The following is a 13,149-nucleotide window of genomic DNA, read 5'->3' as shown; positions in this document are numbered from 1 at the left end:
TCGGTGGGATTTGGGGGAAAAGACAGGACCCCAGAGGCCCAGAGGCAGGTTATCCGAGAGAAATAATTGGTTGATGGAGCTTGGACCCTGAGCTTCGTCGCAGCTGTCGGCGGGTGGACGCGGGCTCAGGCTGTCGCAGTAGGGCGTTGTTGTCACTGCAAGGCGTTGGATGGCCTGTCGATAACAGACTGACGGCTTGTGACGGTGCAGCAAGATTGCTGACGGTGCAACTCGGTGGAACAGACGGACGATGAGAAAGTAGAAGTGATAATGATCAAAAGTTTTTTTTTTCTTTTTTGCTGTAATTTACAAAAGTGACTGAACATGCCAGAAGCAGTCTAAAAAAATCAAAAAGAACAACAGGAATATAGGTGTGCGCACTGGTGGAATAGTCAAAAAGTTGGACCGACCTACGTAGGGATCGAACCTACAATCTTCACAGAGAGACTAAGGAGCCGAAATGTGACGCGATGCCATTTCGCCAGCAGGCCTGGTTGAGGGAGTGAGGAAATTTGACGAGCTATGTAGCGCGCAGCACTGGATGGTCAGTGCGCCGCCGCTCGATGGCGGGGAAACTTGCCACTGCGGGGAAGTGTCAAGCTCGACTTGTAACTCGTGAGTGCCTTCTCCGTCCCGTCTTCGGCTTGAAGCGGCCGGGCGGCGTGCCGATGCAAGTTCGGGACGGTTCGTTGTGCGGGGGGGCCGTCGAGGGTCGCGCAGTTCCTTACGTTTTCCGCTCTTGAGTATCTAAGTTACTTCAATCTCAAGTCCGGTTCCAGCTCTTAAGAGAGCTCAGTCAAGTCCCATGTTGATTCTGTCAGTTGAGCATGATATCCTGTTTCTTTCTTCCCTCCCGCTTTACGGTCACGCTAATCTAGTCTCAAGAAGAGAAGATATTGTAGTAATGTTGGTATCGTAACAAGCGAGGGAGTCCACCTGACAAAACGTTTACATTTATACCACCCGGAAACATATGGTTCGATGTGTCCATAGAGAAATCTCTCATATAGCGATGGAGTTCGAGTCAGACACTATAAATCATATGAACCACGAAAGAGATTAAGTATGCAATGACACAAGTAGGAGGCTGGAAGAAAGTATTGAATTGTAGGCACGGCGAAACGAACATTCACAACTACTTCAGACTTTTGGCATCCAGATACTGAGGGTTCCCCCGCCCCGCTTATACATTGTATCGGGACGATGCAGTCTGCTTTGCAATCAGATCGGCCATTACTTGAACTATGAGTAATACAGCACGAACGACACTATGCTCATCATAGACTCTGGGTCTCGAAATTGTCTCCTTGAATTGTACACTGAGAGACTTGATACTGTCAGAACTCACAGCCTGAGGTCAAGGACTGAAGCTTCCGCATTTCCAAAACGTGGGTATTAAGAGTTAATCATTGTGCTATCTCGCACATAATATCATCATCATAGACACCTCATTACAACGTGGTTCGAACCTGACGACACTTGCTCCCGTGCTCCCCAATGATCTCCGCAGCCTGGAGGGCCATGGCGTACATGGCCACCTGCAGGTTGGCCGAGATGGAAACCGGAAAGATGGAGGAGTCGGCGACGAAAAGCCCGTCAACGCCCTTGACGCTGAGGTCCGTGTTGACAACCTTGCCCATGGACGCCGTTCCGCTGGGATGGAAGCATGATCTGTGTCCAACTATCAGTCCCGTCTTCCTAGCAAATGGTGGTAGGAACTGTTGTGGGGGGAGAAGGAACTTACCCTGCAACCTGGCGGGCGCGCGCGTCAAACGCCTCGTCAGGGGAAGCCACCGTCAGAGGCGTGTCAGCCGTGAGCTCGCCGTCGAGGATCTCACGACCGACGGGCGTCAGATCGCTCCCGAGAAGCCGGGTATCAAACTTGAGAGCTTCCCGCACGGCGTACCTATCCACCGCCGTGCTGAGGTAGTTTGGGTCGATGACGGGCGGGTCGCTGACGTTGGCCGACGAGATGCCCACCGAGCCCCGCGAGGTATCGATCAGCACGATGGACAGCATAAGGACAGCAGAGCCGTCGGCCGAGGCGCCGTTATACTGCAGCGTGTGGGAGACGTGCGCGCGGTCCTGGCGGAGGAGCGGATGCTCCGGGCCCGGCGCAACGCCGCCCTCGTCCTCAGCGATGGCCGCCGCAAGTCCTTCCTTGGGTAAGGTGACTGTGGCGAGGAAGTCGATCTTGTTGCCGAGGCCGTACTGCGGTTCTTTGAAGAGCGGGTTGTCCGACTCGTAGGCCCAGCCCTCGGAGGGGTTCTTGACCTTCCACGCCGTGGGCATGAGGATGTGGTCGTGCATGTTCTGGCCGACCTCGGGCTGGTCGAGCTTCACCTCGATGCCGTGCTCCGTTAGGACGTTGGCGGGACCGATGCCTGAAAGCATTAAGAGCTGAGGGGTGCGGTAGGCGCCGGCGGAGAGGATCGTCTTGCGGCTGTGGTACTCTGTTCCGTTTTGCAGGCGGATGCCCTCGGCTGTGGCGGCGGTGCTGTTGGAACTCTTGGACACGAGGATGCTCTCGACCATTGTGTTGGTGATGACGGTGACGCCGTCTAGAGGGAAGGCTTCCGAGGAGAGCTGTCTGCGCCCTTGGTTGCGGTTCTCCTGGAGGTCTCCGTAGCCGATTGGGTTTCCGGCGTTGGCGTCGAGCTGGGGTAGCGCTGAGATACCGAGAGCTTCAAGGGACTCGGCCAGCTTCTCGCGCATGGGAAAGTGTCGGTTCATGGGCGTGACGCCTTGAATGATCATGGAACCGTTCTCCCCGTGCTGGGAAGGGTTGATGCTGGCGTCGAAGAACTTCTCCGTCACCTTCATGTAGGGAAGCTGGCCCTTGTAGCTCCATCGATCGTCGCCAACCTCTTCGGCCCAGAGATCGTAGTCGACGGTATGGCCACGGACCCAGGCAGCTAAGACGAGTGGAGATTAGATATATGTGTTGTTACATTGGACAACAAGCGTGGCCTACCTCCATTGATGGCTGTTCCTCCACCGAGGGCCTTGCCAGCGGGCGCAGCTATCGATCTGTTGTCGACGTTGGCTTGCGGAACTGAGCTATAAGCCCAGTCAATGTCGCTTCCGGCACCAGTACTGGTGTTTGGGTACGCGATAGACTCGAGACCATTGACATTGGGCCCAGCTTCGACCAGCAGGATCTTCAGGGTCGGATCTTTGTGGAGGAGTCTGTTGGATATGACGGAGCCGGCAAGGCCTCCGCCGACAACGATGAAATCCCACAACGACATGGCTTAGACGGGAAGTTGAGTGCCTAAAAGAATGACTGGCTGACTTGAGCGACGAGTTGCAGGGAGTTGCGAAGACATGAATTGGCAGAGCCGTGCTTACTCCTTATACAAGGCAGGATCTCGTCACACTTCCGACGATGACATTGCTACCTTCTCTCTGGTCCGACGGAATGCAGTTCGGGGCCGTCGACAGCCCATCTTGCGGTTTGTTGTCGCGCCACATGCCAGGTGTCATCGAGTCTGGAGCTTCGGATGCAAGGGCCCTAGTAGAAGGTGCATAGATGCTTTCCACAACCAACATACCTTCTAGGGTCTGAAGGAGGCAAACATCCACGTTGCGGACAGTCGTTGGAACATAGTTGCATCAAAGCACGCACTAACGACCTCGGAGGAGGAGTACTCGTTGGCTCAATGCAGACTTAGATGAAGGACCCGCACCCGGGGCTGTTCCGGTCTTTTGCAGACCCGGACGAACTTCCGTAAAGATCATGGTCCTATCCCGGGTATCGGACGGTCTTATAACCCAATCGACCGAGCTGAGATCGCGAGCCCCTGGGGAATGAGCGGCATCCCGCTCGCTGTGCCGCGTCTTTGCATCAACTTGGCACGCTGCACAACCTTTGCAGACTTTTCTCGGCAGCATAAGAATTCCTGGACGTGATGCACAATGCAATAACTGAGTTAAGCCGTTTGAGGGTTACACTGGTAGATGACCATGATCACGCGGGAACATCACAGAAAATCGAAATATTGTGGACTCGAGAACAAATATTACTCAAGAGATATACTCGCACAGCTACGGACGTGTCTCTCCTGCATCAATTAACGCCAACTCTGCCTACTCATGGACATATCCAAGTCCCACAGAATCCTCCGTGATAATCCACCAACCTGGTTCTTTGATGCCTGTAGTAACTAAAAATCAACGACATGCAGCATGGGTAAAGCAAACAAACCTCCAACACGATAATCACAAATTACATGCTCTTTTGAAAAGGATTATCACCAGATTTTGCAGCTCGTTTGCGCTATGCGGACCAATCGAATGGCAATGATTGCATGCTTTCCATCGGGAAACAGGAAGACCCGATATATCTCATGCAAATTAGGCCATATGCCCATAGTTCCAGAAGGCAGGTATTTCGATTTCGCTGACGCCGCAAGATGTGAGCATCGGAAGTACATGCGACATCCAGCAGCTTGGACTTGAAGAAAACCGCTGCAGATGTGGCAGCGGATCAAAACTCCTTGAAATCTGTTGGAGAAGCTTGTCGCGTTCGCTCGCAGATATTTCCGTTTTGGAGCAGCACTCGTGTTGTTGGAGGGGCTCATCAGAATCAAGGTCGCTTGGAAAGTTGGGATACCTCCCCGGTTATTTTTGACTTTACCACACACCTTTGTTCGTCCAAGTTTGAAAGATGGCTGTTCCTGACAGACTTCTATTCTCTCCAGCCTACTAGTCCGACCTCAAGTGCCTTTGAGGCCAGACTTTCCCCATCTTGCTGTTTCCTCTCATCTTCCTCTCTTTGCCGTCCGTCATGGAGAGCCCAAATGCCCTCAGAGTTCGTCAGGCTGGTGGCACAACACCGGCTCCAGCCATCATCCTTGACAAGTTTCCCCCTCTCACGTCGTCAGGGGCCACTCTCGTTGCCACGACGTCGGTGATGCTCTGCTTGACCACATGCTGGACCGTCTTCCGCGTCTGGGCCCGGAAGATCACGAAGATTCCCTACTTGACCGAGGACTATCTTTACTTCACAGCTCAGGTAATTATCAGGCACGTTGAGACAATCCTCCAGCGCTAACTAGTGTTGAGTTGTTATTCTATGGTACGGCAGCATGCTTCATCCTGGGTATGTAGGGATTCCCTTCAACGCTCAAGTACGCGATGAGAGCGCGGACACTGACTTTGATATTACGAACCGAAGCTGTAGTTGTAGGTGGCGCAGGCCATGATGTATGGAACCTCAGCGACGAACACAAGTACCACTACTTTCGAATATCGCTCGCCACGCAAGTCCTCTACGCCGCGGCCTTGGGCTTCGTCAAGCTCAGCATCACTTGGATGCTCCAGCGCATCTTCTTTGGTCACTCGACGGCGTTCCGGCTCTTTGCCTGGATTGCCATGGCGCTGTCGGTATGCTGGGCTTTGTACACGGCTCTGATAGGATTTCTCATCTGCCAGCCTGTACAGATGGCATGGGATCCGAGCGTGCAAGGAACCTGCGGCAACCATACCACGGCGTATTCTGCGGTAGCGATCTTCGATGTCATCACTGATATCATTATTGTCGGGCTTCCGATCAAGTTTGTTGCCCAGCTGCAGGTTCGACGAGCGCACAAAATTGCCCTATATGGAGTGTTCTGCGCCGGTTTCATGTAAGTCTTTGGCCGGCAATTCTTTTTCTTCACAGTGATCGGTAAAAAACATGTGGCGGCTAGCAAATCCCTCTGTACGTGAAGAAGAGCTGATCATCTCGTCATACTCGATAGCACGGTTGTCTTCTCCTGTGTGCGACTCTACTATGCTTACAACATCGACTTCATCAACGTCACCAAAGGCTTCGCCATAGCCAGCGTCAGCGGCGTCTTGCAAGCCGGTATCGCTGTCATGGTGGCATCCAGCCCGATGCTCCGTCCCGTCTTCGATCGTACGGTTGGTCGAGTGCTGGGTCTCAGCCTACAAAGTCAACGACGCGGCAACGGCGCGACTTCGAATGCGACTGGCGGCAATACTACTGGCAATAGCGCGGCTGGGCTACACAATAAACACAGCGCTCGATCCGACGGCTTCAAGCGGATGTCGGAAAGCGAAGAGCATCTGGCGTGGGAGTTGAGGCACATGAAGTCCGCAGCAGGTCGAGATAGCTACAATATGGGGACCACCACAACTCAGGTCAATGCGGAAAGGAGCTCGGATGACAGTACGGGTGAAGAGCGAGAAGTTCTGGATGGCCCGCAGACTGGGAGAATCATGGTCACCAAAACAACCGTAGTCAGTCGCTAGGTTGAGACGTAAACATGCTCGCATTGTCGATAGGGACGAGCGTCTATTGTCCAGTGGAGGCGCATCGAGCAACTAGAGACCTGAAAGAGGAAAGTGAAGTCGCATAACGAATTGCATCTGTTCAGAATTTCGTGTACCTCCTTAGTCTCTTGCTGTCGACTTGACAACCACTTCCGACTTCACCCAGACGTGTATATTTTGCTTCCCCGCCTTTCCCTCTTCACTCGAATACCTTTCGATGTCCACGTTCCGCCCCTGGCCGTAACGATCATCCGGCCCCAGTATTGAATCCACGCTCTCGTTGTCGCCGAAGCCCTTTCCACCAGACCTCGTCCCGCTTCCGAATCGTCCCTCGCCGCTTCGACCCGCGAGGCTTCCCAAGTCCAAATCTGGCGTCTTCAACCCGACCCTAACGGTGTAGTCTGTGCCGCCGATCGTCTTCAAACCGAACCCCAAGTTGGATCCGGTCATGTCTCTGGTGTATGGCCCAGGCCTGCTGCCATTTCGGGATGACCACTTGCTGAGCCAGCCCTTGAAGAGGGGGCGGCACACGGGGATTCCGATGCAGACGAGAGTTACAGCCAGTTCTGCCGCATGCCATATTATCAAGGCAACCGTATCCTCTGTTGGGTGTTAATGTCAAAGATAAGCTCATGCAATGATACGTGGTGTTGACCACAGAAAGTACAGGTCTGAGGTCTATAGAAGAGTGACTTACTGGTGAAGTTCACACTACTCAGATTCTTTAGCTGCAAAGCTCTCAGGATCCCGCATGCGCCAGCACTATCATGGATGTTAACTTCACGTCACTCAAGCATGCCGATGTCGAAGGTGCATGCCTTCAATAGCGCGGGCAGAACTCACATGACGCCCAAACTCATGCTCAGATTGATGAGCAACTTCTCTCTCTTCGGCATCTGAACGTTCCACAGCAGTGCCCACGGCGTAATGGCATACCAAAAGTCGACGACGACGCTCCAAGCCCCCGCAGCCGTTGATATGGGACCGGGGTCGATAGGGCAGCTTCCGTTGGGGATCAGCCGGTCCCACAGGAAGTTGATCGGCGTACAGGAGAACCAGAAGACGAGAAGAGAGGCCAAGGCGATGAGGAATAGAATGACGACCGGGGCGATGACGAGGATCTGGTGCAGCCGAGTGTTCACAAGGCGGAGGAGGAACAGTGCTAGAGAGGCTTTGGAGACGACGATGGCTGATACGAGGATTGTGCTGCCGATTGCCTCGTACAAGATCGCTTTTGGCACGTTTTCCATCTCAAGCTCTAGGATATTCCTGCCAAAGCCGTAGAAGGAGGAAATTGTGAGCATGACATCGTAGGCGACGAAGAGGAACTGAGTATGAAAGTGTCAGTCAAGATCTGCGATACAATTGTGTTTGATTGTCTGTAAACCAGGGCACTCACGAAAGCGAGGTTGAAGATGTGGTCGTCCACGCCGTAGGCTTGAAGGATGACAAGGCGAGTATACAATCGCAGCAGCACGAAGAAGAAAGCAAGACCCGTCAAGCCCCAAAGAACGGCCAGCGCCATGGGCGCATCGCCGCCTGGTCCTATCATGATCTTCGGATCCGTCTTGCGTCGATCTTGCAATCGAGACAAACGTGGAAAGACAAAAAAGACGACAAACACGGGATCCAGGCGGGATCCGGTTTGGGGCACCCGACAATTAAAGGTTCCGATTCATCTCCCTAAATCTTGTTCTCCTCCACGAGTCAATTTTAACGGGGACCAGCGATTGGTGGTAGCGAATCTGGAGAGGTCGTAAGGAGGGTCGGAGTCTTTGAGGTCCTGGCTTGAAGGATTCGGAACTTGGCAGTTGAATGGGCCTCATCTTTTCGAGTCCCGGCGAGGCCCCTGGGCGAGACGACTTGACAGGTCGATCATTGACCGAAACAAGACATCGGGAGGCTTATTGTGGATGGATTCTGCGGCGTACCCATGGCTTAGTTCAAACGAAGGGCAGAGGAGATCGTCACTATCCACAAGGGGGCCATAACAGCTAGGTCCACAGCCACGTCAAAGCACGCACGCGGTAACTGGGTTTTGTCCAACAGGAGTTCTCGTAAAGGCGCGCTAGAACCATGATTGTTCCAACGGCCATCAATGATTTCTCCACCCATCGCGATTTCGTCAACGTTTCCGCTGGCCACGCGAGGAAAGGGGAGTTAGAGACCCATCAACTTACGACTGACGCGAACGTGCAGCTAAACATAGGACCTGTCGGCATGTCATCACAGTGTACGGACAAAGAACGCTGAGACTCGGACTGTGGACCGCAACTCGTGGTCAGGTTACACCGCAAATGCTGGGCTTTCAGGGGCAGTCCAGGCATGAGGTCTGCTGGCCCCCATCATGACCCGGAGCCAGGAACAGTTGTGTCGAATGTTGCATCGTCTGAACTCGCGTAAACATAACAAGGATGACTATGAGCTACTGGTTATTAGTGCATCTTGGTCAGGCTTCCTAATTCTCCGAACACAGCATTTGCAAATGCCGATGGAAAGCATTAAGCTAGTCTAGAACGAAGCCAACCATCAAAAATAAGTAGTATCACCATTGTTCGAGACCATCTCTAGAGCAAAGTCTGAATAGACCGTAAGAGATGGTTGCCTCAAATGATGTCTTTAGTCTCCCACACACCCGGAGCTGGAAGCCCTATCCGGCTGCGCTGCTCCGAAAGCGACGTGCCTAGTCGGTGTGACCCGTAGCGGCCACTGTCAACCACTCAAGTTGTTGCCTACCAGACCGAGATGCGACTGGGAGGCGATCCGGTTTGCGACGAGGAGGTCCGAGAGCGAGTCTACGGCCCGCTGCCGTGTTTCCTCGGACCCCACAGACTGGTGAATGTTCCTGAATTTCTGCCCTTTTCCCCGGCCTTATCCATGTAGTTGTTGTCGGAGGGCATCGTTTTTTCGGATGGCAAGTACTTTATCTACAACCGACATGCTATAGGCACAAGTGCTTTATGACTTCCCAAAGGCCTTTTGTCAGTGCTGATTTGAAGGGTAGCATGATACTCGCATATCACTACGTATATCACAGCAATTGCCGAAGGGTGCATTGCAATCTCCGCAGCGAAGATATGGTGTACCGCATTTTAACCCCAGCCTACCCAATCCTTCAACAGCATTCGCTAATTGCATGGACGGAGTCAGGATGCTCATCCAAGACAACACCCATGCATCCTGTCGCAGTCACCTGTCTCTCATAACAATGCTACTCCTGCCGAGTACGCACGTGGCACATCTCCTTCTTTCTATTATCAATGTGGTCGCTACGAATGGACTTCTGTGGTTTACTGATCGGGAGGCAAGACTATATGCGCTGGGCCGTTGTATTGATACGCGTGAATGCATTGCCTGAGGCATACGGCGAGCCATATTCTGAGGATCAAGCCTTTTCATATTTCCAACCCCGAGCTACTAATATCCACCTGTCGCTAAGACTGTCCTGAGATTGACGATCACAATGACGGTACTTTCATCGTCATGAAGGTGCAATCTTTTCTAGATCATTTGCCGGGTCTTGTTATGACTCTAGAAAGTTGCGCGTCGTTCCACTAGACTTGCTGAAACTCGATGTTGACCTTATTTACCCCCTTTGAGGTGTCGACAATTTCTGCCCATGCCGTGGTTGAAAGATGCATGGTAGCATCAGCTGACTTTTTGCCGACGGGGTTGTTGGAAAAGTCGACTACTTTGACCTGAATCGTACTCGATTTGCAGGCGCGCGGAAGCGAACTGATACACCGCACTAGATACTGCCTTCCACATGCCGCCCCATTGTCCCAAAGTCCGTCACCAACAGAAACGAATAAGTTGCTGGAAGGGAATTGATCCTGGCTGTTACCGTTACACCTGGTTGGTAAATAGGGTACGGACCAAGAACCAGCAGTGCCGACATCAGCGCTGGCAAGTGGAGCTATGATGCTGAGCAACAATAAAAATCTCATATTGCTATGGAAAGATGGTGTGAGTACCAGTGTACGAGATAGGGAGTAGGAATTCTTACCAAGAGCAAAGGGCCTATTCCACAGAACAGTTTTGATCTCGACAGTATTCTGTAGTCTGTAGTTTGGCAATGATAATAGGGTGGCGAGCCAGTATTTATGGTTGGATCTCCTCCGTGGCTGTGAAATGTCTTCCCAGGGAATTACTTTACCGTTTCCATTATTTCTCTGTTCGGAGTAGTTGCGCCGTCCAATTAATCATACCATGCAGATTACTCACACTATTACGGAGTAATCCAAGATTAAATGTTGACGCATCAATCGAGAAAAATGTTCATACCAAACATTGAAAACGAAATTGTAATTTGAATAAGTTTCTTCAAAAACTTTATTTCCTGCCGGTTAGAGAAATCGCATAAGGTGTCATGGAAAGGCGAAGTTACGGTAAACATAAACCCGAGTAAATTTAAGGCAGTGTTTACTTCTTTGGCGAAGCATGGTATTACTACCAGTTGAAAGAACCTTGTTGCGGGCAAGGTAGACAATTGTGGTCATGGGTCTTGAATCGCGTCAAAACTTTGATAACATGCCAAATTTGTTGCCGAGTCGCGACATAGAGACACCGTAATAATTGCAACGAGCTAAAGCCCGAAGTTCGTAGATGAGAATGGAGCCGTGGATAGACATCATGTTGTTCAAAACACACTCCGGATTCGTGAAGCCAAATATATAGGTTTATCAATTTTCCTTACTTGTGTCACGAAGTATTGTTATGTAGCCAACGAGATCGTTGCGAAGCTCATGACATGAAGCTAAACGACAGATAGCCCTCTCAAACTACTTTAGGTCTTTAATAGCTCAGTAATAGGTTCTGCTAATTGCACCTTGAAATTCGTGGGCCCGGTTCTCAGTAGCTTAGTAGCCCAAGTGATTAGACTCAAGCCAACCTGAACCCCCTGAACAAGATTGTTGCGCCAGCTATCACAATGAATCCAACAAGCAACTTTAAAAACATCAAAACTGCGCTTGTGCATCGGCATGAGAGCTGACTCAGGCACCTGAACCGTGGCTTGGAGGGAACACGCCCAGAAAATGCCAGGCCACTCTCCAGCATTGCCATTTTCCTCCCCATACCAAGTTGATACTCTTCATCGGCCAATCTATCAGCCTCCAGAGTCGACTGATTACTCGTATCTGGTGACCCAAATCTCTCATCAACTTGAGGGTTGCTGGAGGTGGCACTAGAGTCCAGCTCGAAGACTTCATTAGCAAAGAAATCGCGCACTCCATCTTCCCACTTGGTCTTTTGCGCATAAAAGTTGATCAGCTTGGTTGACTTGTCGATGGCGTCTCGGGCGCCGATGATGTGGTTGAAAGAGTCGAGGTCTCTCGGGCTTCGGAGCTGCTTGGACTCATCGTAACGGGCGTGGCGGCTGGATTGGCCAGAGTAGGTGTGGAAAGTGATGATAGGCCCGAGCCTAGCAAACTTGCCAGGCTTGAATCTAAAATACCCTATTGTGGTTGTAAGTAAATGTAAAATCACAAGTAATTAGGGTAAAGAATGTCGTCGTAGGGCTTGTAAGATAATACCTTCGCCGTCTTTACCGTCTAGGTCACTAGGATTGGACAGACGACGGAGTGTGTGTCCGACTGCGAAAGAATCTTGGACCATGTGAAGACAATGACCAATCGCCCGCTTGGAGATATTTGCCTTGAAGTACGACGGCGTGCTACCAAGGAACATCTGCCTCAAATTCGCGTCTCCAGATGGATTAGAGCTGCTGGAGAAGCGATTTGGAAACCGATCTCCAAGACCATCGGTCTCTGTCACTCCCTGAACCCCAATTGAGAGCTTATAGATAGTCTCTAACCAAGAAAGCATGCTTTTCTTGGTATCTTGAGGATCTTCGTTAGCCTGAGGGGCCATTGCGTGGAGAAACTGCAAGTCTCCAAAGTGGCTTCTCTGTGTGAGGCTGCTTGGGGAGCCAGCCAAAAAGTCGGCGAGAAACTCTGCCCCCAGCGCCAGCTCACTGTTGCTCTCTCTAGAATCTTTAAACAGCAGGCAAAGCGGGTCGTCGCTCCACAGGAGACCGCGCATGTACTCCCACTGAGCAGCGTCGAGATTATTGTACTCAGTTCCCTTCGGAAATCGCATCTTGGATTTGATGAAGGCGGCAATGGCCATGTCTTCATGGACTGGGTCTCGGATCTTGAGGCCCCCCGGACCATGGAAGCCGATTTCATAGGCTATACGAGCGGTACCCTTGGCTCGAGGGATGGCTTCTGTCGCCAATTCTTCGACGGAGGAATCCATGATATCGACGGCATTGCTGGCTGAAGCTCCGGCCAAGTAGACGTTGACATGGCCTGGAAAAAATATTAACAATGCTTTGGAAGATGCGGATGCATGAAAGACAATGCTTTACCTGTCAAGGGATGACCATTGCGGGAGTAGGGCAAAATTTGGCAGGAAACTAACTCAGGTTTGCTCGAGTATGCTAAAATGTAATTGTCATTCCATCTCGCGTAAGGATCGCAGAACTCGACCCTGAATGAGAGGGGAGTGTCAGGGTTTGAAGGATGGTACAGCTCGTACTCAACCCATCCTTGGCTGCCTGACAAGACTTTATGTATATTCGTCAGCTCGCAATAGTCACTCGTTACAGTAATTATAACCTCATACTGTCAGTATCATTCAGTTGAGCCAAGCCTATGGTGCCTGCCTTGATCTGGTTTGGGGGACTTTCTTTGGCCCAAGAACCGACCTCAGCCTTGGATTTATTAAGTGAGAAATCGACTGCGGTTTTGTTGTAAATATATATGAAGGACTCATAGCCGCTCTTCGGGGTAAAAACAGGCTCTTGCTTGTCGGCCATCGTAGATCTCACAGTTCACCTTTCAGTAGATGTGAATTGATAGATGGGAG

The 13,149-nt window shown here is 51.5% G+C and overlaps 6 protein-coding genes across 6 annotated transcripts; 2 read left to right on the top strand and 4 right to left on the bottom strand.

Annotated features, from left to right (window-relative positions):
* Positions 1-1,451: 1,451 nt before the first annotated feature.
* On the bottom strand, positions 1,452-3,251 carry CABS01_00668 (GMC oxidoreductase; the record flags this gene model as incomplete). Its single annotated transcript, XM_060534049.1, has 3 exons — positions 1,452-1,671; positions 1,745-2,915; positions 2,975-3,251. The coding sequence occupies 3 exons, from the start codon at positions 3,249-3,251 to the stop codon at positions 1,452-1,454; spliced, it is 1,668 nt and encodes a 555-aa protein (XP_060406563.1).
* A 1,538-nt stretch (positions 3,252-4,789) lies between these two features.
* CABS01_00667 (uncharacterized protein) lies at positions 4,790-6,258 on the top strand (the record flags this gene model as incomplete). Its single annotated transcript, XM_060534048.1, has 3 exons — positions 4,790-5,017; positions 5,113-5,630; positions 5,745-6,258. 3 exons carry the CDS (start codon positions 4,790-4,792, stop codon positions 6,256-6,258), a joined length of 1,260 nt encoding a protein of 419 aa, XP_060406562.1.
* Positions 6,259-6,399: 141 nt separating this feature from the next.
* CABS01_00666 (uncharacterized protein) lies at positions 6,400-7,831 on the bottom strand (the record flags this gene model as incomplete). The annotated part of the gene is made up of 4 exons (XM_060534047.1): positions 6,400-6,881; positions 6,977-7,041; positions 7,123-7,607; positions 7,679-7,831. The coding sequence occupies 4 exons, from the start codon at positions 7,829-7,831 to the stop codon at positions 6,400-6,402; spliced, it is 1,185 nt and encodes a 394-aa protein (XP_060406561.1).
* Positions 7,832-8,626: 795 nt separating this feature from the next.
* On the top strand, positions 8,627-8,794 carry CABS01_00665 (uncharacterized protein; the record flags this gene model as incomplete). Its single annotated transcript, XM_060534046.1, has 1 exon — positions 8,627-8,794. The coding sequence occupies one exon, from the start codon at positions 8,627-8,629 to the stop codon at positions 8,792-8,794; it is 168 nt and encodes a 55-aa protein (XP_060406560.1).
* Positions 8,795-9,833: 1,039 nt separating this feature from the next.
* Positions 9,834-10,226, bottom strand: CABS01_00664 (uncharacterized protein; the record flags this gene model as incomplete). The annotated part of the gene is made up of 1 exon (XM_060534045.1): positions 9,834-10,226. The coding sequence occupies one exon, from the start codon at positions 10,224-10,226 to the stop codon at positions 9,834-9,836; it is 393 nt and encodes a 130-aa protein (XP_060406559.1).
* Positions 10,227-11,160: 934 nt separating this feature from the next.
* CABS01_00663 (uncharacterized protein) lies at positions 11,161-13,099 on the bottom strand (the record flags this gene model as incomplete). Its single annotated transcript, XM_060534044.1, has 3 exons — positions 11,161-11,735; positions 11,814-12,611; positions 12,907-13,099. 3 exons carry the CDS (start codon positions 13,097-13,099, stop codon positions 11,161-11,163), a joined length of 1,566 nt encoding a protein of 521 aa, XP_060406558.1.
* Positions 13,100-13,149: the final 50 nt, after the last annotated feature.

The sequence above is a fragment of the Colletotrichum abscissum genome, assembly GCF_030869225.1.
Source record: "Colletotrichum abscissum strain IMI 504890 chromosome Unknown Scaffold_1.1, whole genome shotgun sequence".
Classification (NCBI taxonomy): Eukaryota; Fungi; Ascomycota; class Sordariomycetes; order Glomerellales; family Glomerellaceae; genus Colletotrichum; species Colletotrichum abscissum.
Note: the sequence above shows the minus strand (reverse complement) of the source record. Positions and strands in the feature narration are given on the sequence as shown.